The following is a 23,290-nucleotide window of genomic DNA, read 5'->3' on the forward strand; positions in this document are numbered from 1 at the left end:
TTGTGATATGCCTTTCACAGTCAGCATTTGGATGCCAATCATTATCTCTGTGTTTTAAAGGGTAAAGAAGATCTAATCATCATAACAATGATAGACAAAGAAGAATATTTTGTAATTAGAGATGGCCATACAGCCTACTGTAACTGTAAGTGCAGCTTAAAAACAAATCAATGAGTGAACATGTAAACCAACAAAGTTTGTACATCAAAATAGTGTGTATGTAGGGGAATGGGGAGGGGGTATGATTACAGGAGGGGTTTCCACTTGACGCATTCACAATGCCAGAAAAAACATCTCAGTGATAGGAGTTAGATACAGAAACACTGAGAACAAAGACACTGTTGCCAGAGAGAGAGAGAGAGAGAGAGAGAGAGAGAGAGAGAGAGAGAGAGAGAGAGGTGGGGACAGGACAAGGCTCTGCTCACTGGCAGTCTGGTACAGTGTACAGTGTATATTACAACACAGACTAGGGAGCTGTTGGAATGTATAATTATACACAACATAAAGACAGGAAGAGCAGTTCTACAAAAGCTTGATGCTGGACAGTGGACAGACATTTAATCACTTCTTCCGACACACAGCAGTCTGAAGCATGGACGTGAGTTGTTATCAGCCTGTGTTTCTTTTTTCTTCTCCAGTTTGCCTAGTGTGGCTTAGTTCTCACACCCCTATACAGAATGTTGCGTTGCATCTCCTGTGTTCAAAAATAACATTAGAAATGTATAAAAGAACACATGTGATTTTCATCACATGTCCCCAGGACTTTCTTTTGTGTTAAATCCTTTTTGTTATCCATGTGCTGTTTACATTTCTGACTAATAAAGAAGTATGTTATATGTTGAATTGTCCACTGATTTAATCACAGATAGATAGATAGATAGATAGATAGATAGATAGATAGATAGATAGATAGATAGATAGATAGATAGATAGATAGATAGATAGATAGATAGATAGATAGATAGATAGATAGATAGATAGACCATTTACATTTTCACATTCTAATTAATCAGTATCCTTGCACTAAACCTAACACACTATTATTCAATTCTAAACTATATAAAACTCTTGCAATAAAAATATATGTTTATTTTATTTCATACCGACTTACAGTAACAGAATAGGTTAAAAAGAGACTTTACCATGAAACTAAATTGAGTCCACAAAAGCTTTCTCTGCAGGAAGTTGGATCACAGGATGTTTGAGCTTCCTCCTCTTCCGTTGCTCAAAACAATAGCTGTTTAAAAGAGCAACAACTAGAACTGCACTCTGTCGAGTGCATACTTGCTTGTTGCACACTAGTAGGCCATAAATGGCCAACTAGTGCGCAAGCAGAGCGCGCAAGTCCTTTCGACCACTGTAAACTGTCGAAAAAAATCTCAGTATCTCTGTGAAGGAACGTTTGAAATGATTAATGTTTAGATGTAACTATTTGCTACCTACCTACTTTATGCATATAAACACCTAGTATTATTAAGTATGGTTCAAGTTTCTATCTATATAAGAAATACAGTTTTATCGTTGTAGATATATTCTGGATCCCTTTTTAGTTTTTCAGAGACAAATAAATCATTGATATGTGTTGATATCCCCCAGCTGTTCCGCCATTTGATGTTTATGCAAGAAAACAGCAAATCTGTGCCTGGTTTGCTGGGACCAAATGACCACAAATGACCATATTTCTTACGTCATCAATAAGAGCTAGTCATACATATACACACCACGTACTCTGGTCCCAGCAGATCAGGCACAATTTGCTATTTTATTTTTACTGATTATGTATATAGTATACGTATGACTAGCTCTAAATTATGACGTAAGAAATATATATAGTATATATATAGTATATAGGCATATACTATATACGTATACATATATACTCTATACTGTATAAAGTGTGTAGCTGTAAGTTGATTAGCGGTTTACTGTGGTTACTTTGCGCCAAAAACCGTGACAGCTGTCCCGCCATTTGATGTTTATGCAAGAAAACAGCAAATCTGTGCCTGGTTTGCTGGGACCAAATGACCACAAATGACCATATTTCTTACGTCATCATTAAGAGCTAGTCATACATATACACACCACGTACTCTGGTCCCAGCAGATCAGGCACAATTTGCTATTTAATTTTTACTGATTATGTATATAGTATACGTATGACTAGCTCTAAATGATGACGTAAGAAATATATATATAGTATATATATAGTATATAGGCATATACTATATACGTATACATATATACTCTATACTCTATACTGTATAAAGTGTGTAGTTGTAAGTTGATTAGCGGTATACTGTGGTTACTTTGCACCAAAAACCGTGACAGCTGTTCCGCCATTTGATGTTTATGCAAGAAAACAGCAAATCTGTGCCTGGTTTTCTGGGACCAAATGACCACAAATGACCATATTTCTCACGTCATCATTAAGAGCTAGTCATACATATACACACCACGTACTCTGGTCCCAGCAGATCAGGCACAATTTGCTATTTTATTTTTACTGATTATGTATATAGTATACGTATGACTAGCTCTAAATGATGACGTAAGAAATATATATAGTATATAGGCATATACTATATACGTATACATATATACTCTATACTCTATATTGTATAAAGTGTGTAGTTGTAAGTTGATTAGCGGTATACTGTGGTTACTTTGCGCCAAAAACCGTGACAGCTGTTCCGCCATTTGATGTTTATGCAAGAAAACAGCAAATCTGTGCCTGGTTTGCTGGGACCAAATGACCACAAATGACCATATTTCTTACGTCATCATTAAGAGCTAGTCATACATATACACACCACGTACTCTGGTCCCAGCAGATCAGGCACAATTTGCTATTTTATTTTTACTGATTATGTATATAGTATACGTATGACTAGCTCTAAATTATGACGTAAGAGATATGGTCATTTGTGGTCATTTGGTCCCAGCAAAACAGGCACAGATTTGATGTTTTTCTGCATAAACATCGAATGGCGGAACAGCTGTCACGACGAAGGAGACCGGGCGAAAACATTACTTGCGCGCTCTGCTTGCGCAAGTAATAAAAGAGCAACAACTAGAAAAAGTGCCCTTCTGGGCACAGGTCTCCACCGGGATGAGCAGATGTGAAGAATTCCAGGCAACGGTTTTTCCTTGGCCTCTAGGGAGTTGGCATACAAAGTTATCCACAGATCCATGCAGTTAGAGGTGAAAACACTTTTCGGCCAGTTATAGTGCCACCTTGAGGCTGAGTTGAAATTGTTCATGTGGCATTTCGTCCTCGGCCTAGTGGGAATGTGGGTGCACAATTTCACGGAAATCACGCGATGTGTTCATGATTTGCAGCATTTTGTTTGAAACTGAGCACTCCTGTGAACTTTGGAAGCCAATCTTAACCAATCAGGATGGAGTCTGAGAAATCTGAAAGACCGGTTTCGTTGAATGGCTCTAGAGAGACTGTGTACCAATTTGCGTGATGTTTGGACAAAATCTGTAGGTGTACTGTGCAAAAACTTGTTTTGCACAAAGCGGCCTCCTGGTGGCGCTATAACAGGCCGTTCTGGAAAGTTTGGGGCAGAGGTATGTCGGCCTCCTGGTGGCGCTATAAAGAGCAGATGTGAAAAATTCCAGGCAAAGGTTTTTCCTTGGCCTCTAGGGAGTTGGCATACAAAGTTATCCACAGATCCATGCAGTTAGAGGTAAAAACAGTTTTCGGCCAGTTATAGCGCCACCTTGAGGCTGAGTTGAAATTGTTCATGTGGCATTTCGTCCTCGGCCTAGTGGGAATGTGGGTGCACAATTTCACGGAAATCACACGATGTGTTCATGATTTGCAGCATTTTGTTTGAAACTGAGCACTCCTGTGAACTTTGGAAGCCAATCTTAACCAATCAGGATGGAGTCTGAGAAATCTGAAAGACTGGTTTCGTTGAATGGCTCTAGAGAGACTGTGTACCAATTTGCGTGATGTTTGGACAAAATCTGTAGGTGTACTGTGTAAAACTTGTTTTGCACAAAGCGGCCTCCTGGTGGCGCTATAACAGGCCGTTCTGGAAAGTTTGGGGCAGAGGTTCATCGTTGGCATCCAGGGAGTGTGTGTGCAAAATTTGGCATCGACCGGGTTAACGGTGGCCGAGATTAGCTGCTCACGGACACACGGACGGACACACACACACACACACACACGGACGGACGGACGGACGGACGGACGGAGTGCAAAACATACTCTCCCCCCATGCCTTCGGCCTGGTGGAGACAATAAGCATAGCAGTCTCCCTGTGTAGGCATTCAATATTATAACAACAATAAGCATAGCAGTCTCCCTGTGTAGGCATTCAATATTATACAGTAAAATGTCAGCGCCATGCTAGCCTCGGAAACCCAGACGTTTCGCCATGCATGCAGCACTCAAGCATGAATATTTACACGCAAAAAGTCACAAATCACAGAATGATTTAAACTTGAATGAAAAAGTTGTTTCCTTGACACCATACCATAACAAACATGTTAGCACTTGAATGTCTAGCAACCCCGCAGCTCACTATCCTATGATCCAAACAATCTACATGGTTCTCCATCGCCCTTGCAGGTCAGAAGTGATGATCTGGATGCTGGGTCAGGGTGTAATGAAGAGGAGGTGATGAACCCAATTGACTTGATCAACTTTGACCCTGTGGGCTCTGACCCTGTAGCAAGCCCTGAGCCCTCACAGGCAGAGCTGGCCCAGTGTCAGGCTGAGGTGGGCACCCTGCTCAGCCATATTGCCGAATTGAACAAGAAAATGGGGGGACTGATGTTGCCACGGTAATATTACTGAGGTGTGAAATGAGATGTGTGGCACTGGTTTTGTGTTTATAAGTAATGTGCGACTGCGAGGCATATGAATAAAACAGGATGGATGGCGATGGATGTGGAGGGTGAATTTGTCCTGAATGGCTGAATGTCTCCAGTGCAGCTCAGTAATGAATGAATGAATCAATAAATGATATACAGTATAACGCCAATCAAATAATTTGCAAATAAGTTGTGGAAATGTTCTGCTTCTCTGTCTCTCCAGTGAATCAGAGGACCTAAGACCACCAGGACCAGACAGACCCCTGGTTCCCGATCTCCTGAGCCATGGGTTGGTCAGCGGTAGGAACACTGCCCCTGGTACCACATCTGAACCACCAGTAACCAGCCGAGGTTGGCTCATACTTCACAGCACGATCTGTTCTCAACCCACACTACCCTCATCAATCACTGGCCACTGCACACTTATATATGGCATTGTGCTGAAGAGATATACTTTCCTCTGCCAGACTAGGCCAAACACAATGTTTTGTTTCCAAAAGAACACAGCTGTTATTATTTCAAAGGTTTGTTCTTAGGCTGCAAAAAGTCAAAGTCAGTACAAGCAAACAACTCAAGGGTAATTGTCCCGCCTTGTGTACAGTAGTTCCAAAGTAAGCTGGGAATTGCACAGGCAATTTCTCTAAAGACTATCTATCACCATATCCATGTGTTTCTTCATTTGTGATAAAGTAATCTATTAAGTGGCTGGCAGTGTTCTTCCTATATGTAAGAGTATAGTACATTGAGTGTAAATAACTCTGGATTAGACCATCGGCTAAATGTCTAAAATCTAATTTGAATAAGAATCAACATTTCCATGCTTATATTTTAAGTATGAAAAGTATGAAAGTGAGCATAACAAAACTGAACACAAACATTTTAAAAAAAGAAATTAAAAAAAGAAGAAAAAAGGAAAGAAAATATCTAAAAAATATATAAACAATCTCTGTGTTTACCCTCTAGGGGGCAGTATCAACGTGTGGTCAGAACTCCAGGAGGCACTTTCCGCAGTAGAGAATTCCATCAGTTCAAGGAGGACCTGGGCGGTTCCCCTCACAGCCTTGGACCAGGACAAACAGACAGAGCACATAATGGCTGCCCAGGAGAGCTGGGTTCAAGCCACCCAGGTCAGGAAAATAAGTATCATATTGGTTTCAAGGTTATTGTAGATTCAAAACTTTCAATAGTGTTTTTGTTTTGTTTTTGTTTTTTTATTTTACTTTATGTTTTCAATTTCAGTTTTAAGTGTATTTGCTAGTTTAGTTTGTTTTTTAGCGGTGCCTCCGCTCCATTACACAGCTATGTGTGTCCCTATGTATGTATGTATGTACATGGATGTGTGTCCGAGGCCCGAACACGCAAAGCTGCAACATGATAACTTTGTCATTTCTTGACTGTTTCGGACACGGGCCAGCCCCCTGGGCGAATTCCCGTTAATTGTTATAGTTATCATTATAGTTACTAAAGTTTATTATTATTTTTTTTTAATTATGGAGGGACAGACAGTAGGCTGACAGGAAATGGGGAGAGAGATGGGGGGTGACATGCAGTAAAGGCCGTTAGGATCGGGAGTCGAACCCACGGCACACTGCCAGACTGGATTACCAGCCAAGGTGCCTGGACCGCTGAGCCACGGCCCAGGCCTTAAGTTACTATCTTTTGTGTTGTTTATTAATACTTCATCGCTATTTTAGATTTATTTTTGTATGTGTTTTTGTGTCAAGATAGAGAACAACCTTAACCCTCTCCCAACCCTTAACGCACCCCTCACCAACCTTAATCCGGTCATCTTAACGCACCCCTCACCAACCTTATGTCTAACCATATAGTCTAAACTAAGTATGCACCCCCCATACCAAGTCAAATCTCTTGCACATTTTCACTGGTATAAAAGTGAACAAACGGTCATAACGGTTCCAGATACTGGAGGAGATGGAGAGAGAGTTTGGCATCACGTACCCCTCAGGCTTACCAAGTGAGGAGCGGCGGCAGTACCAGAGGGATGTCCTGGATCTGTACCAGAACAACTGCGCTCTCAGAAGCACTCTGCGCAGCCGACAGGAGGAGCAGGAGCTGACGCAAAGCACAGTCAACCAGATGGAGGAGGAGAAGAACAGACTACAGGAGAAGGTGGGTTCAGCTCAGTGAGTGTATTGCCCCCAAATGATTGGCAAAACATTTTTATGATAATATGACATTAATATTATTATATATTAATATTAAAATATTAATATAAATAAATAGAATTTTTTTCTTTAAAAGCTTGAAAGATGTGTTTTCATAGTGATACCAATAAATATTAAGTAAACTACTTTAGTTTCACTGATCCAAGACAAAACACAATCGATTGATTGATCATAAAATTTAAACATGCTCTGAAAATACACGCTACCCACTATCTGACCACTAATTTAACACGGCAGATGGGTGGGCTGTGTATGATTTTAAGACTTCCAAGTGGGCCTTGAGTAGGTTGGGCTGCTCATTGATCACTCGGTCTGAAACGCTGGGTTGTTCAGAGCGTTTCAACAATGGAGGAGGAAGTCATTTCAAAAGGCAACAGTTGCAACTTGTTTGGTACACTGAGTCTAGACAGCATTCAATATGTATATATATGTAACAAAACAGGTAATTAATCATGTTTATATGAATTGAATGAATTTTAAAAGATTGGCTTGACCATTCAGAGGTTAATCAACTGATAAAGTGAATATTCATGTTAATGCATTGCATTTATGAGCACACTTCTGACTTCTCTTACTCCAGCTGGTGGGTCTCTACAAGGTCTGGAGGTCAGGCAGCCTCTCCCCTCCTTACAGCTCCTCCAGTAGTTCTAGCGGCGGAGCTCTGAGTCCAGACGTGGCCTCTCCTTTCTTCCCTGGTTCTCCACTGCTCCTCAGACGACCCCGCAGATCCTTCTCAACTCTGTCTGTTGGTGAGGATGTCTCACTGTCCTCAGGCATTGCCTCCCTGGCCAGCCCCTGCTCCAGCGTCAACCTTGAGAGTGAGACTGAAAGAATGCAGAGGTGACTTAGGACCCGTAACGATATATAGGACATAGTAGAGGCGGCCATTTTCTGGTTCCATTCATTTTCCCTTAGAGATTTCCAAAAGTAAGTATCAATTATTGTAAGCCTAGAATCAAGCCATCCAGACTCCTTGTGAATCAACACCTTTGATTCGGTTCTGGTTTTAAACCGCTAAACAAAAGGTATTTATTAAACAGTAGGCTACTGTATATATAATTAAATATTCAAAATTATTTTTATGGTTTTATGGTCATGATTCATGACCAAAAAGCCTGGATGGCTTGATTCTAGATTCTAGCTTAAAATAAGTGATGGTAATCTCTATGGGAAAGATAGCCACTTAAAACCACAAATTGGTTGCCACTGCTATGCCCTATAGTTAAATGAACACGCCCGAATTCGGTTGCTTCAGGATATTAATATTAAAGACGTGTGTATTCATGCTGTCTGAATCAAAATCAAAGAAGTTTCATCATTCTAAGCAACGAACAGGGTATTCAAAATATATTTCTGGAGATGATACGCACACACACACACACACACACACACACTTTGGAGGGCTTTCCCCTCCAATCTTTTCAGTCCCTGCCACCCCCTTTTCCTATACTCCCCCACGTTTTCCATGCAGGTGTATTGAGAGGCTGAAGAGCAGGAACGAGCGTCTGACTGCGGCTTTGGAGCGAAGGAAGGGAGAATCGGAGGAGATCAGCATGACCCTGAGCAGACACGAAGCAGACAGCTCAGCCCTGCAGATGGCTCTCAGATACTGGTACACACACATGCACGCAGGGACGGATTAACCCCCACGAGGGCCGAAATGTTCTGTTATTATTAACAATCAACGGCCAATTAAGGGCTCCAGGAGTCCTTGTGAGGGCCTCAAACCCAGTACCATGCGGTACAGTTCCCCCGAAAGGCCCCTGAGAGTCAAAGGCCCTCCTGTGCCCGGCCCCACCGGCCCAATGACTTATTTGACCCTGCACACATACACACACGTGCATGCCATGCACACACACACACACACACACACACACACACACACACACACACACACACACACACACACACACACACACACACTCGTCTCCAACTCTCACTTACAAATGAGTACACTCAGAACCTTACTTTATATACTGTATACTTGTATAGTATAGAATTTGTCCTAGTTGATTTTGCATTTAATTTCAATGTCAAATAAGTTCCACCCCCAAGGTTGTTGAGTGTGCTTTGTCTTTGTGTGGTTTTGATCGACAGTGAGGACTGTGAGGAGGTCTACAGTGAACTACTGTCACTATATGAGGCCAGGAAATGGCAAGGCCTGTCACTCTGGACAGACCCGGCAGGTGCTTACATACCTCCCATCTGCAACTGTTTACAGCACTCACATGCGTGTGCTTCTACATGCCTGTGCACATAATGGCGCTGCCGCACCATTCCACATCGTTGCTAGAAACCTTGTCCTGTATGTCCACAAACCATATAAACTGTTCAGAAAATGGAATCCATAGAACCTGTGTTCCAGTGGATCCATGTAGTTATTTTCTCACAAGCTCTTGTTAATACTTTTCAATTTCTATTTGTTAATACTATATTTAACTTTTTTTAAATAGCAAAAATAGCCAATCTACAGGCCGGATCTGGTATTTTTGTGCGACACTCTTGTATGATGAAGACATGAAGTAGGGCGTGAAAAAGGGAGATAGGCCTAAAGGAGAGAGAGTCTTTCTCTCTCTCTCTCTCACACACACACACACACACACACACACACACACACACACACACACACACACAAAATGAATAAATTACAAACATACTGCAATACATAGGCAAACATGAGGTCACAATGAGGTTTCTTATTCACAGAGTCCATCTGTGATGATGGGCAGTGGCCTGGTATTCCAGGATCTCAGCACAGGAACCTAAAAACTGAAGAACTGTCAACGTCCTTCTTAACAGCAGGGGGAAGTGTGGAGAGTGAAACGCAGAGTCACACAAGGCAGAGGTAGTACTAGTAGCCAACTGTATTGATGGCTAGAATGATGAAGTACTGTATGTCTCCTGAACTATTGGCTGATGGAGTAAAATGTATAATTTTAAAAGGAAGGATGCACACTGACTGCATCTTTATGGTCAACCTCACATAAGCAATATAATTGAACAATTCAGAAGAGTTGCTTGCTGTCCAGTATACATGCTGAAGTCTCATTCCTTATCACCTCACAGAGGCTCTGAGCTGGTGGAACGAGAGGCTGCTCTCCGCCAGCAAATTGAACACTTACAGGAGGACAGAGCAGCAGTTTGCATCCCTAAACCTGGTCCCGGGGGAGAGGGCAAACTGATCCCTGACACCGGCACCCTGGCTGGGACAAGGGGAGGACATACGGCTAAAGACGATGCCAACCCTAACGACACCAAAAGAGAAAGGGCTTCCCTACTCCATGAGCTCGTCAGTGTTAGGGTGAGACCTTTCACGAAAGTTATTGTACATGTTAAATATATACTGTATGGCCTGTGCCGGCTTAGAGGTCCCGGTGCCTTGGCAGTGTGTCACGGGTTCGAGACCCAATCCGACAAACTTTGCTGTGTCTTCCCCTCATCTCTCTCCCTGTTTTCTGTCTACCTATTGTGATCTATCAATAAAGGCAAAAAAGCCCCAAAAATATCTTTAAAAATATATAATATACTGTATCTACTGAGTCCCTATTCTGGGTATGTCATGTGAACATTCAGCAGAAATAGCTGATCTACAAACTCACGTGTCATAAGAGATTTGGTGTACTGTAGAAAGAAAAAAGTAAAGGTCCAAGTATAGACTCTTGGCAGACCCCGTCGGCTATCATAGTTTACATTGAGGGCGATAATGAGCTGTGATCAAATTATTATAGTCCCTTTGCATCAATCAATTTGAACTAGCTCTGGTCCACTAGGGAAAGTAGTATTTCTTCAAAACCGTCTTTGTATTGGTGAGTAGCGAAATCGTTCTTTTTATTTTTGCAGAAGTCGAAAGGCTTGCTGCATGTCATGCGGCGGAAAGAAATGGAGATCCCCATATCCTTAAGGAGAAGTCCTTTAGGCTATGGGCCAGAGCTACAGTTGAGCCAGCACCAAAAGAGACAACAATATTCTTTCCGATATTTATCGCAAACAAATAATTGTTTATACTCTACTTATTAACACACATTCATTACTTTATGATTGTCTCACAAAGTCTTAAAATGGATGTTGTCACATGCTGGGAAATTAAGCTGAAGTTGTGCCCACCTCAGCCCTTACTGTTCACTCACGTAAAATAAATGTGTTTGAGTTCTTTGACTTCTGGTGTGTATCAATGTGTCCAGGAGGAGATGTCGGAACTGCGAGGTCTGATCCGTCTGACGGAGAAGGAGCGGAGGTGTCTGGACTGGAGCTTGATGGCCCAGAAGGCCCAGGACGCAGCTGGAGCTCTCATCTCAGAAAGCCTGGGGGAGGAGCTGGAGGACCGCAAGGCTGAACAACAGGTAGGATAGATAGACCAGTGGTTCTCCAACTTTTCAGGTCAAGGACCCCCAAATGAATATGCTTTTGGCCGCAGATATATGAAAAGGTTTTGTGCCAGGGAGACCCCCATACAAGAATTGTGTTGTTAAAATATTTCATATTCCACTTTTTACACATCTTCTAAGCTTAAGGATGGTGTGTCAGTAAAACTGAAGTAGCAAATGTATAGAATAAAAGAATGACCCATACTTCTACCTTCTTCAAGCATCACACCTTCATGCCTGAAGAAGGCCCATGACCGAAACGTTGCCTTCATAATAAAAGTTGTCTTTATTGTGTGTGGGTCATTCTATTTTAGTCTACAAACAAACAACGCATACCGGTAGTTAAAATTAACTAAAAGAAATGAACCCACCTTTGCAATAATAAATGTTCCAATTTTCCACCTTAGGCCATAGCACATATGCAAAGACTAACATGTTTTAAGTAAAAAAAGCATGTGTACAGTAGACAGATGTCTATAGTGTTTATAGTTTCAATGTACACATTATTGATTTTCTTTGGATATTCTACTGTTAAATAGGTTCTTTGTTTACTTATACTCCTAGATGACATTCATGCACTTGATGTATTACCTTGTGTTGTCCTTGCTTACTGTAAATCACTCACAATTAAGAGCTTCTGCTAAATCCATATTGAGTTAATGAATTGACTTAACTAGAGTACCAATGCACTAAACATAACGAACATTTTGCCAATATTTAGTCATGCATTTCTCTCACGGCTTACATTTTCAGATTGTCGCAATTAGCAACCCCTTCCTGTGACTTTTCTTCAGTGAATTGAGTGATACCAGTAATGGATTCACCTGCTCACTAATGAATGTGTATTTTCCTTCCTCCTACTGTATTTGTAAATGGATCTGAATTATGTTCTATTCTGTTCAAAAGCCACTGTATGCTAGCCTGTTTGATAGCTTTTGAGCACTTGAAAACAAGCATTGCAATATAATGTGTACATGTGCAGTGCAGTGTGCACAGAGCTGTTCAATGCATATGCAATAGCTTAGATGGAAAGTTTTCTTTCTCTACATTTTAAGCTAATCCTAATTGAACGTTTCAGAGTGTTGCTGAGAATGTGGCTAAGCTGGTAAATGATGGAAACCTTCCTGGTCCTCGGAACAGAACCATTTACAGAGAGCTCCAGGCTGTCTTGCAAAGGTGAGGAGGAAATATGTGAAAAACAGAGTTAGTTTTTGGAACAATGCAGAAAATGTACACATCCTGTATCCTGGTGAAGGTGGGGGTAATCCATGTCTCTGCTTTTGATACCCCCCTCTAGTCATTAATTTCCTTCACCGGTGGGGAAATGTATTATTCCTGCTTATGGTCAGAATAAAATGCATGAATGTTTTTTTGGGAAATGTAGAATGATGTGTTTTTATAATATCACAACATAACAATAATTACAAAATTATTAATCACAGTTAACCACACTATTTTGGGGGATTTATTTCCCCTTATTAGTTCGCTCGCAGAGGGAGTGGTGTGCCATGGGAATTTATATATAAATTATTTCGCTTTTTAAACCTGGCATACAGCATAATATTGTTATTGAAACAGTTTCCCTCATTAAAATAAATGAACAACACATAAAGTGTAGCTCTGGTGGACTCAGACTGTGGCTAATCTAGCTGGTGTCATTTCCCCCTCAGAGAACAATGTCTGAGGAGGAGAATATCTACAGTCCGTGACTCACTGGACACAGCACTCTCTGACAGCGCCTCCCGCAGAAAGGACAGTGAAGAGCGGATAACACGCCTTGTACAAGCTCACTGGTACATCACACTTTTTATTGAGGGCCACTAGCCCCTCCAATGCATGGCTTTTGAACATTACGTCATATGGGAGCCACGTCTATGGGATCTTTAATGTATGCTTAATGAGCGCTATGATGTAAATCGTTTGCCAGCCATAATGTTTGTTTAGGGCACTAATTGACAACGTAAGACTTCATGTGGCCGATATAAATACAGTGGGCGCCCCTGTATGTGTGGCTGTTTTAATAGTAGTTTATTTCAATCGATCTCTTTCCGCACTGTACTGTACTGTCTGAATGTCAGACTACAAGGTGTCAGTAGGTCTGTAATATGTTTTCATTGAGTAACTCAGTAACTCAGGTGTGTTTCTATTCCAGTAAAGCAACGGGTTTGTACCGGAACGCTCGCCGGAAGTACCGGGAGCAGCTGTGGAGGCTGGAGAACAAAATGTCAGCCATGTCAGACAGTCACCAGAGCCAAATCGGGGCCCTGAAGGCCACGCTGGAGGCACTGGAGTGGAGGAGGGAAGAGACCATCCTATGATTCTTGACCTTATAAGTCTTTAGTAAAGGCTTTATAAGGTGTAATGATTGCATTATGAGTCATTATAAAATATTTTATAGTGTGTTAGGATTATTGTTCTAAAGCATTATAATTATGTTTATATAGATATGGGACGCATAGCAAAGGTTATAGAGAGATTCTGTTGCTGATCATGCCCATACTTTCCAATCTAAATGTATTATGCTTTCACTGAATAAATTCTTGACTATTTTGAATGACCTTGACCTGGGTCCATTTTCTATTGTCTCATAGGATTGGTTATATACATTATCTGCATGCATTTAGAAGCCTTTGAGTGGAACAGAGCAGAGCTGAGGCATCAAGAAGAATCAACAATCAAGAAGGTTATTTGTCGCTATAATCATACTGGTACAACCAGCAAAATGCAAGAATGTGAGGTCTGCAGAACAACAAATGGCGTTCATCTATTGTGCAGGATCTTCTCAGGGAGTGAACGGATTTAGAGATGTGCGGGAGAGGCCTGTGCACATGTCCTTTTTCCAGCCCAACTCTATAAGTTAGCCTTATCTCTGTGACAATACTCAAAGAAGGGGGATATGGCCTGGACAATATGCCTCATGCATGCATAAAACAGAAAGCATGTCCTATTTGCACTTTCACAGTTTCCTACATCATGCTCTATCTTACTCTCTCATTGTTTTTCTTAATTATAATCACCTCTCCATCAAGCCATATACAGTGCTAATACCTCTCTATGCTTCCGTCCATTTCATGTCTCCACCTCACCATCTTTACCCTAATTAGAATTTCCTCTCCTCCAGCCCCCGCACCACACCCCTCCAACCCAACTCCTGCCCCCCCGCCCTGACCTACGCTAGCCGGTCAGCTGCAGCTGTGACCAGTGGTCAAGAGGTTAAGGCAAAGGTTGAGTGCCACACCCACAGGGTCACAGCAGTGCCTGGCTGTTGTGCTAGTCAGTGAATGGAGGGTTCAAGAGGCCAGACTAGGTGATGAGCTCCTGACGCCCTGATTCTTGCCTGAGCTTGCCCTTTTCCCGAGAAGAGGTCATCGGAGTGGGCCCGCCCTATCGCACCCCCAACCCCCCAACTGCAGGTCACCATCGCCATTGTTGTAATAGCCGCCATTAGAGCAGATGATACAATTATCATTCCATTTTGCTCCCCCTCTTTCCCTCTCCCTCTCTTTATACCCTGTGTTTATCCGTCCTGAGTTCATCAAAGGATTCTAGCGTAGAACACGACTGTTCTAACCTCTGGCTGACACTCTTTTCAAAGTGGCTGCGCTCAATACATGGAAGAGAGAGAGTATGATGAAGTGGTCAAATGCTCATACAATGAAAACATGAAAGAAGGTCCGCACACTGTAGCGGTATTCTATATACCTGCACCTGCACTATATAACTGCACCTGCTTCAAATGGTATGTGAATGTGCATGACTACTATGCAAATATTCATGCAGCCACATTAACGTTAAGGCCAGTACTGTATACCTTGTGTTTATGTGTTTCCTCTCCACTGTCAGGTCTTGTGACAGGGTGAGAAATCATTAAGCCATATAGAATCTTTAATGACATCTTTCTCAACATGAATATACTTCAACTATCACAACCTTGGTTTAACATGAATTGCACATGAACCTACGCTCTGTTTGGACGTTTTACCGTTATCTGGATGTCGATAAACTAACTGCAGATACAGTTGTAAATTGTAATGGAATACGCATTGAAATGTATTTACTTTGTAAAGGTGTGCTAACACCCCAGACACAATTAGATAAGGACTTTAAATCGTCACTTTTTGAGAAGTACAAAGGACCTCTAATAATCTCATCTGTTGACATTTTAGTCTGCATGGTATTTGTGGACTTTTGTTTTGTGGGGGTTGGTGCATGACTAGAGGATTTGATCAGAGCCTGGGAAAAAATACCCAAACCATTATTAGACAATAACAGGGGCTGTCAATCATTTTGGAGGAGGAGCCGATCACACGCACGCACTCACGCATGCACTCACGCATGCACTCACGCACGCACGCACGCACACACGCACGCATGCATGCACGCGCGCACGCAGGCTTACATAATACCTATAGATATAACAGATTAGGGGCTGTATTTTGCGTGTCTTAAGTACCAGGTCTTATTCCCTAACTTGAGTAAACTAAAGACCTGGAGGCGTGATCAATGCCATTTGGCTATTCTGAGTGGCCAAAGAGCATTGATCACGCCTCCAGGTCTTTAGTTTACTCAAGTTAGGGAATAAGACCTGGTACTTAAGACACGCAAAATACAGCCCCTAGATATCATATTTACTGTGTATGCGTGCGCACACACACATGCACACACACATGCACGCACGCACACAGCCATGCACGCACGCACACACACACACACACACACACACACACACACACACACACACACACACACACACACACTCTTATATAATACCTATAGATATTATAGATTAGATATCATATTTACTGTGTATGCACACACACACTCACAGCCACATTTAAAGGACAACTTTAGTTTTTTTCAACCAAGGTTCATGTTTTAGGTTGTTATTGGAGAAAGTAAAAGATGAGCGTAGATTTTGTTTCATTTGCTGCTTTCTTTCGTTTTAGCGATTTTAGCTATTTTTGATAGGGGGGCATTCGAACATGGGGCTAAATATGAATATTTTGACAATTTTATAGCGATTTTTTATTTGTATTATTTACTATATTATATTCCTACTAGACCCCATAAAATTGCATCTGGCCACAAAAGATCAGTGGATCTATTGAATGTCAAGGGGGAGGTGAGCCTTCAACACACAGTATGGCATCCCCCTATAGTACCCCCCTTCACATTCAGTCGATCCTGTGATCTTGTGTGGCCAGATGAAATTTCCTGGGGTCTAGTAGGACTATAGTAGCCTAAATAATAATAAAGAAATCGTCGTAAAATTGTGTACAAAAATATTTATTTATGTTCGAATGCCCCCGCCCCCCTGTCAAAATCGCTAAAACGAAAGAAAGCAGCAAATGATTTTTTTTTTACTTTTACTTTGTCTAATAACAACCAAAACATGAACCTTGGTTGAAAAAAGCTAAAGTTGTCCTTTAACATCTTTATTTGCGTTCACATTTAACAAGTAATTCTTGAAAACACAAACAATAGTAAATGCACAAACTTGGGACACTCAACAAGTATTTCAAGATACACAGATCACGGGTACAGGAAGCATCGCCTCCTCCATATATGGAGACTGTCAATTATCACAGACACTGAACAGAATTTAGCCAATGTCTTAACTCTTGGCTTGGGCATTCCTGCAATCTGATTCATTACAGAGGCTTCCAAATATGAACACGAGTGGTTTACATTTGGAACCAAGCTGTATAATAGCATTCTTAAGATATTGGTACTTAAGCACCATGAGGAATGCCTCTTCCAGACGCACGCATATAGATATAATACTTGTAGATCATATTCACTATTTGCATACACACTGTAACAGTGGTTCCCAAACATTTTAAGTGAAGACCCAAAAGAGAAATTAAACGTTTGCCCGGGACCCAAACTAGTGACAATAGTAGGTCTACAGATCGTAGATCTGCAGCTTGTAGATCAGCTATTTTCACTACTGTGTCTGTATGTCCTTTTCACATGATTAATTTACCTCTGACGAGCAGACAACGTACGCGTTTCGGCCTAGTGCCGAAACGCGTACGCTGCCTGCTCGTCAGAGGTAAATTAATCATGTGAAAAGGACATATATTGAGGGCTGGCATTTTCTTCTTTCTATCATGTATCATTGAGCCTTGCACGTAATATGATTTTTTCTCTAACCTGGAGTGTTGCGGGTTGTCTGCTTCTGCAGAGCTTTTTTCTTCTCAGTGTCTGCAACCCACAAATGAGTGTTTGGGAAACCTATATAACCTATGGTTTAAGAGTTATAGGCCAAAACATAAAGTGGGCTCGTATAGCGCCACCATGAGTTCAATTTTAAATCATTATGTTGAAATGAAATGTCCTCCTTGGCCTACTGTCACAGTGTGCACAAAATGCTTGACAGTGATCGGTCCAGCAGTTTGCAAGATTAGCTCCAGACTCGGATATGCGCACGCACGCACGCACGCACGCACGCACGCACGCACGCACGCACGCACGCACACACACACACACACACACACACACACACACACACACACACACACATACAAAACACACACACACACACACACACACACACACACACACACACACACACACACACACACACACACACACACACACACACACACACACACACACACACACACACACACACACACACACACACACACACACACACACACACACACAGAGGGCAGTGACCCATGGGCTTTTGAGGTCAACTCATTTACTCATTTGAATACGTTCTCCCAGTGTAAGCTGTAAGAGGTCACTGGTCGCCATGCATTTCTCTCTCAGAGCCATTAGCTCACCCGTCACAACCACTCCACATCTCCTCTCATCCCTTGCTCTCACTATGACTCCCTATTCTCTCCTTGGTGTCTACTGGCAGCTTTCTGACTCCAGAAAGACTGACTGAGGCCTTATTTGGAGTCAGGCCAGAGAGGTCAGAACGGGATGCCACTGACGTAGGAAAGTGCATAAAAGAGCTTTGACCTTAATCGAACAGCCTATCTATCACATCCACTTTGTGCTTTCACCCACTTACTATAATTGAGTTTAACAGCCTGACTCCTCACGTCAACATTACTGCAATCAGACACTACTACATAGCTCACACTTTTATACTTTGTTGTGCGACCGCACCACTCGTCTCTCGTACCACTGAGTATAAATTGAGCTTCATTTGATTTGATATATATACTGTATATGTCTCTATAGAAATCTAGATTTTAACCATATGAACCCTGGCGTAACCCCGGTCAACAGGGTTTAAGTGGTTAACGGCACATTAAAACAACATCCTGGACACCACGGAAGTTCAAAGTTCTCCCATAATGAAGCTTAGATAATCCAGCTTACTTTGCTGTTAAATTACAGTCAGGCATTGGGTTCAGGTGTCTATTCTAGTGTGTGGCTCACAAGCCACAGATCATGTCAGCCTCCAGGGTAACAGAAACCTGGAGAGCAACTTAGTTAATGAGGTCACTTAGCTCCTCGACTTGTGAGCACTAGATTACAGCTATAAGGTGTTTAGAGGGGAGAGATGGCAAGGGGAGTGGCCCTCTGTCCCTCTGTCCCTCTGTCTCCCTCTGTCTAATCCTGTTAGCTTCTAAGGTCTGCATTGAGCTGATTAAGTTAACGGCAGTGGCCATTGGGAACTCAATCGAATTGGTGTGGCAGCCAGAAGCTTTACGTTAATTCCATGTCTGAACATTGTAGACATTTTGGATGATTTAAGTAAAGATTTATGTATTCATGATGATGAGTGTGGTGGTGGTGGTGGTGACCATTGAATGTCCCTGCTGGTAAGAAATTATACTAAGGTTTACTATACATAAACTGTTACTGAGAGCAAAGTTGGAATGGAACTTTTTGAGGGAATTAAAACGCGGTGTACGGTGTACGGTGGACCAATCGGGTCACACCACAATGTGTACTGTAAAGTGTCAAGTAATCTTACTAATATTAATTACATCAAGAACAATCAATAATATAAATAGGCTCAACTAATCAGTGCAGATGTATAAATTGCATGATGAGCTGAAGTCTCAGTGCAAAAAGCCATGACCATAATTCAACAAGTCAATATTAATAATCCTGACACTATCTAACCAGAATGCGGGAAAAATGCCATACATTTTGTTGGAGGTTCATGAACATGAAATGTAGTTATGGTTTTGTTTGGTTTCCTAATGTGGGAGACCAGAGTTGGAATGCAGGTGGTTATTCTCACAAGTACAAATATCTTATCTTATCTTCTCTTCAAAGCAAGCACACAGAGGAAAAACAAAAACACCATAACTAAATAGCTCAATCAACTCCTCTACAAACGGTTGATGGTTAATATATCTTGTACACGGTTGATTTGAATGACAACAATGCACACCAAATGGGAAGTTTCCCACCAACCTACAGCAGGTTCTGGGAAGGGGAACAGGGCAAATATTGATTGGACCCCATGTGTGGTTCTGGAGTCTCACCAGCAGATGTTAAAATTGTTTAGGCAGGTTCCTCTGCCGTTTATTTTGTATTGGTCTATTATTCAGCTAAGGTCAAAGGCTCAGGAACGTACACACACTCACACACACACACACACACACACACACACACACACACACACACACACACACACACACACACACACACACACACACACACACACACACACACACACACACACACACACACACACACACACACACACACACACACACACACACACACACACACACACACACACACACACCGTCCGTTTGGAACTCTAACAGATAAATTACCACTCGTTATTTTCCAGTGTGAGAAGGAGAGGGAGAGTGAGACCAGAAAGAAAGATGGAATGAAATTGACTTCTCCTCTGGCCTCCAGGTCAAAGGCCAATGGGGCTAATGAGGAAGGAGCACGGAGTCATGTGACTCATTGCTTGGTCACTCAGAGTTGCTCCGCAACACAGTTAAAGTTTAACCCCAGTGGTCAAATTCCTCCACACTCCTCAAGCCACAGGTCAACTTATGGGTAAGTTCAGCCCAATGTCCAATTTATCATCTGTTGACCTCAAACTGTCAGCCTCACCTTTATACAGTAAAATAGAACATGCTTACAACAACCTTACAAATACAATTTGTAGCCAAATTAGCAGACGGTCTTATCCAGAGCGACTTACAAGTGCAATATCAAAGTAAATGGCATGAACCCTTGTCAGACAAACCACAGGGCACATCGTAGTACAGTAATCACTAAAAGAATCAGGTAAAGATTAAACCATATGAAACAACATGCTATAGCCTATACATTCTTAACATTAAACAAATCTAAATAACATGAGGAAAAAGTAAATATTTTAGATCTACATAGTATACCTGTAGCAGTGGTTCCCAACATATCTCAAGACCCAAAACAGAAGTTTGATGTTTCCCTATTGTCACTACTTTATTAAAAGTTGAATACTAAATTAATTTCTAATGATGAAAAAAATTATCTTTGTGTTTCTGCCATCAACCAGATGCTATATTAAGTTGAGATACTCAATTTGAATTTAGCACAAACAATAGATATAACTATTACACTTATTCCACTATTCCACTATTAGTTTTTAATTGCCAGATATCTCAGACAAAAGTGAGGTCAAATGTAATCTACTTCAATATATCTAGTTATCGAGTTAGCTGGTGTGTATTTTTATTTTAGCACAACTAATCTCATGGGCAGTAAGTCACACACTTACTGCCCATGTGCTGTCATCCACTTCCTGCTTTTTCAAATGAATGTAATTTATTCTCCAATAGGCATTGACAGTCCTTTTCTACCTCGCCTATATTTGGCCATTAACTGGTATGTGCCAAATTTGACCCAGTCGTCCAAAAGGGGATATTATTGATGTATGTATTTTGAGGTGTAATCAGTCTGATGTCAGAGGCACTTGCTCGTCAGGCAACAGGAAAGGTGCAATTCTCGGGAAATTGCATGGTTGGCTCAATGGCACAGACGCCTTTGGAAATATAGGCCCCTCCCACTGATTTAGCTAGCCAATTACAATGTCAAGTCACCCCTGTGATAATGTGTAAGTAATTAGGAGGGGCTTTTGCTCTGGAGAGGGAAGTCTGGAGCTCTTTGGTGGAGCTGTTGCCCACACGACCTGACTACGGATAAGCGGTTGAAGATAGATGGATGGATTATCCCCCAGAAATCATGTTTTTGCAACAAACGTTTAACTTTTTCGCATCCCTAATGGATTAAAATGGAATTGCTTTTGGCTCTCTGTTGATTAAACCACCCTAGACATGTGATTAAAATTTGGGGTGGGTTTAATATTACGTTCGTGATTTGTGAAATCTTTGGTAAAATAGGCCCCTCCAACTAACCTTGGAAGCCGATTACGGCCGAACGATACGGACTATCAAAATTCTGCCTGTGGTGTTTTAATCGGATAGGTTCAGAGATAATGTGTACTGATTTTTGTGAGATTTGTGAAAAATCTGTAGAGAGTAAAAAGACGCAAATGGGCGTGGCCTATGGGAGATGCGTCATGACCCTATATAGGAATCCTGGCGATACAGTTCAAGACTTATAAGGCGAAATATAAGTGGGCTGTAATAGCGCCACCGTGAGGCCGACTGATGTAATTATTTATTACATACATTCATATAATTGTACGGTTTCTGAAATTCTGAGTGAAAAATACTTGAATGTGAGTTTTTGCATTTTCCATTATAAGTCGAAGGGAAAGTTTTATTCACTAATAAATTTAATTAACAGCGTTACATTTGTTAAACTGAAAAAGGGCCTCATTAAGACCTCCATAATATAATGGTCAATGTTTTAAATTATTCAAAATAATTTAAAACAAAATGTAAAAAGTGATATTTACTCACAGCCCACAAAAATGTGTCTGCGACACAGTACAAGCCGTTTGTAGTTAGACATGCATATATAATCTATGCGAGTGGTGTGGTAGGGGTCGAGGTGGAGTCTGAAGAGGTGAACTTTCAGACAGTGCCGGAAAATGGGAGTCAGTCTGCAGTTCTCTGACTGGAAGGTGGAGCTTAATCCTCAGCTTGGGGCCAGGAGACAGAAGAGTCTAGGAGTGTTTGGGAAGGTTTGGCCAGCCAGTGTGCGCCACTGTGCGGGAAGCCTTGACATTGGGAGGTTCACATTAACCACGTCAACCAGTTACTGGGGTCCCCAGGGCTCTATAATTGGTCCACACTCCTTTTTCCTTGGTGTAGAATCGATACTGTATGCAATTGTTGTTTTGCGATTTTTTTAAATATTCGTCCCCCAGTATTTGGATGATACGGTTCATTTGGTTAACATGACATGTATTTAATGTATCTGTATACTACTTGTTAAAAAGAAAAGTTCAACCAATTAAATGTGTTTGTCATGAGTACTTTTCATTTGTTTAGTTCTAATGAATGGAAAAAGCTTGCTCCTTGTCATGTATTATTGGCTATACAGCTGTGTGATTGTTGGAGGATATAACAAATGAATGGAATTATGATATACCGGTAGTCAAATTAATGTCATGTACTAAATATCATGCTCCAGTAGCCTGCAACTGCTCCCTTCATATACGTGTAGCCTTTGTGGAAGAGTATGTGTTACTGTGTGTGTGTGTGTGTGTGTGTGTGTGTGTGTGTGTGTGTGTGTGTGTGTGTGTGTGTGTGTGTGTGTGTGTGTGTGTGTGTGTGAGTTATGTGGTGTGCAGCCTTCAAACAATAATTTGTTCAAATATTACTAGCAGGTCAACGTTGTACTTCCTCGTACTGATGTGTACTTCCTCAAACCTCGTACAACTTGACCAGGACCAAGAAACCTGTCTGACTGCATCTAAGTTATGCTACTGAACCCGGTGAATTCTTTGCATTCTGGATTTGTGTGCTTGTACATTAGGTACGTAGACTTGTATATCAAGTATATGATGTATATTGCC

General features: G+C 41.5%; 1 protein-coding gene and 2 long non-coding RNA genes across 3 annotated transcripts in view; 1 reads left to right on the forward strand and 2 right to left on the reverse strand.

Annotated features, from left to right (window-relative positions):
- The first annotated feature begins 468 nt into the window (after positions 1–468).
- Positions 469–13,865, forward strand: ushbp1 (Usher syndrome 1C binding protein 1). The gene is made up of 14 exons (XM_083767877.1): positions 469–598; positions 4,582–4,796; positions 5,050–5,177; positions 5,790–5,953; positions 6,747–6,956; positions 7,593–7,852; positions 8,484–8,624; positions 9,110–9,198; positions 9,719–9,857; positions 10,079–10,313; positions 11,194–11,352; positions 12,455–12,552; positions 13,047–13,169; positions 13,529–13,865. The coding sequence occupies exons 1-14, from the start codon at positions 593–595 to the stop codon at positions 13,692–13,694; spliced, it is 2,133 nt and encodes a 710-aa protein (XP_083624003.1). The 5' UTR covers positions 469–592; the 3' UTR covers positions 13,695–13,865.
- LOC310860749 lies at positions 584–7,700 on the reverse strand. The gene is made up of 5 exons (XR_014569422.1): positions 7,588–7,700; positions 6,799–6,944; positions 5,783–5,934; positions 1,143–1,237; positions 584–694 (listed from the first exon to the last, which is right to left on the reverse strand). It is a non-coding gene; the product is annotated as an uncharacterized lncRNA (long non-coding RNA).
- LOC310860748 overlaps positions 7,706–23,290 on the reverse strand; it is a 28,963-nt gene continuing 13,378 nt past the window's right edge. The window contains exon 4 of the long non-coding RNA XR_014569421.1: positions 7,706–7,836. This is a non-coding gene — a long non-coding RNA (uncharacterized lncRNA). The remainder of the gene's footprint in view (positions 7,837–23,290) is intronic.

The sequence above is a fragment of the Protomyctophum parallelum genome, assembly GCF_964188405.1.
Source record: "Protomyctophum parallelum genome assembly, chromosome: 6".
Lineage (NCBI taxonomy): Eukaryota > Metazoa > Chordata > Actinopteri > Myctophiformes > Myctophidae > Protomyctophum > Protomyctophum parallelum.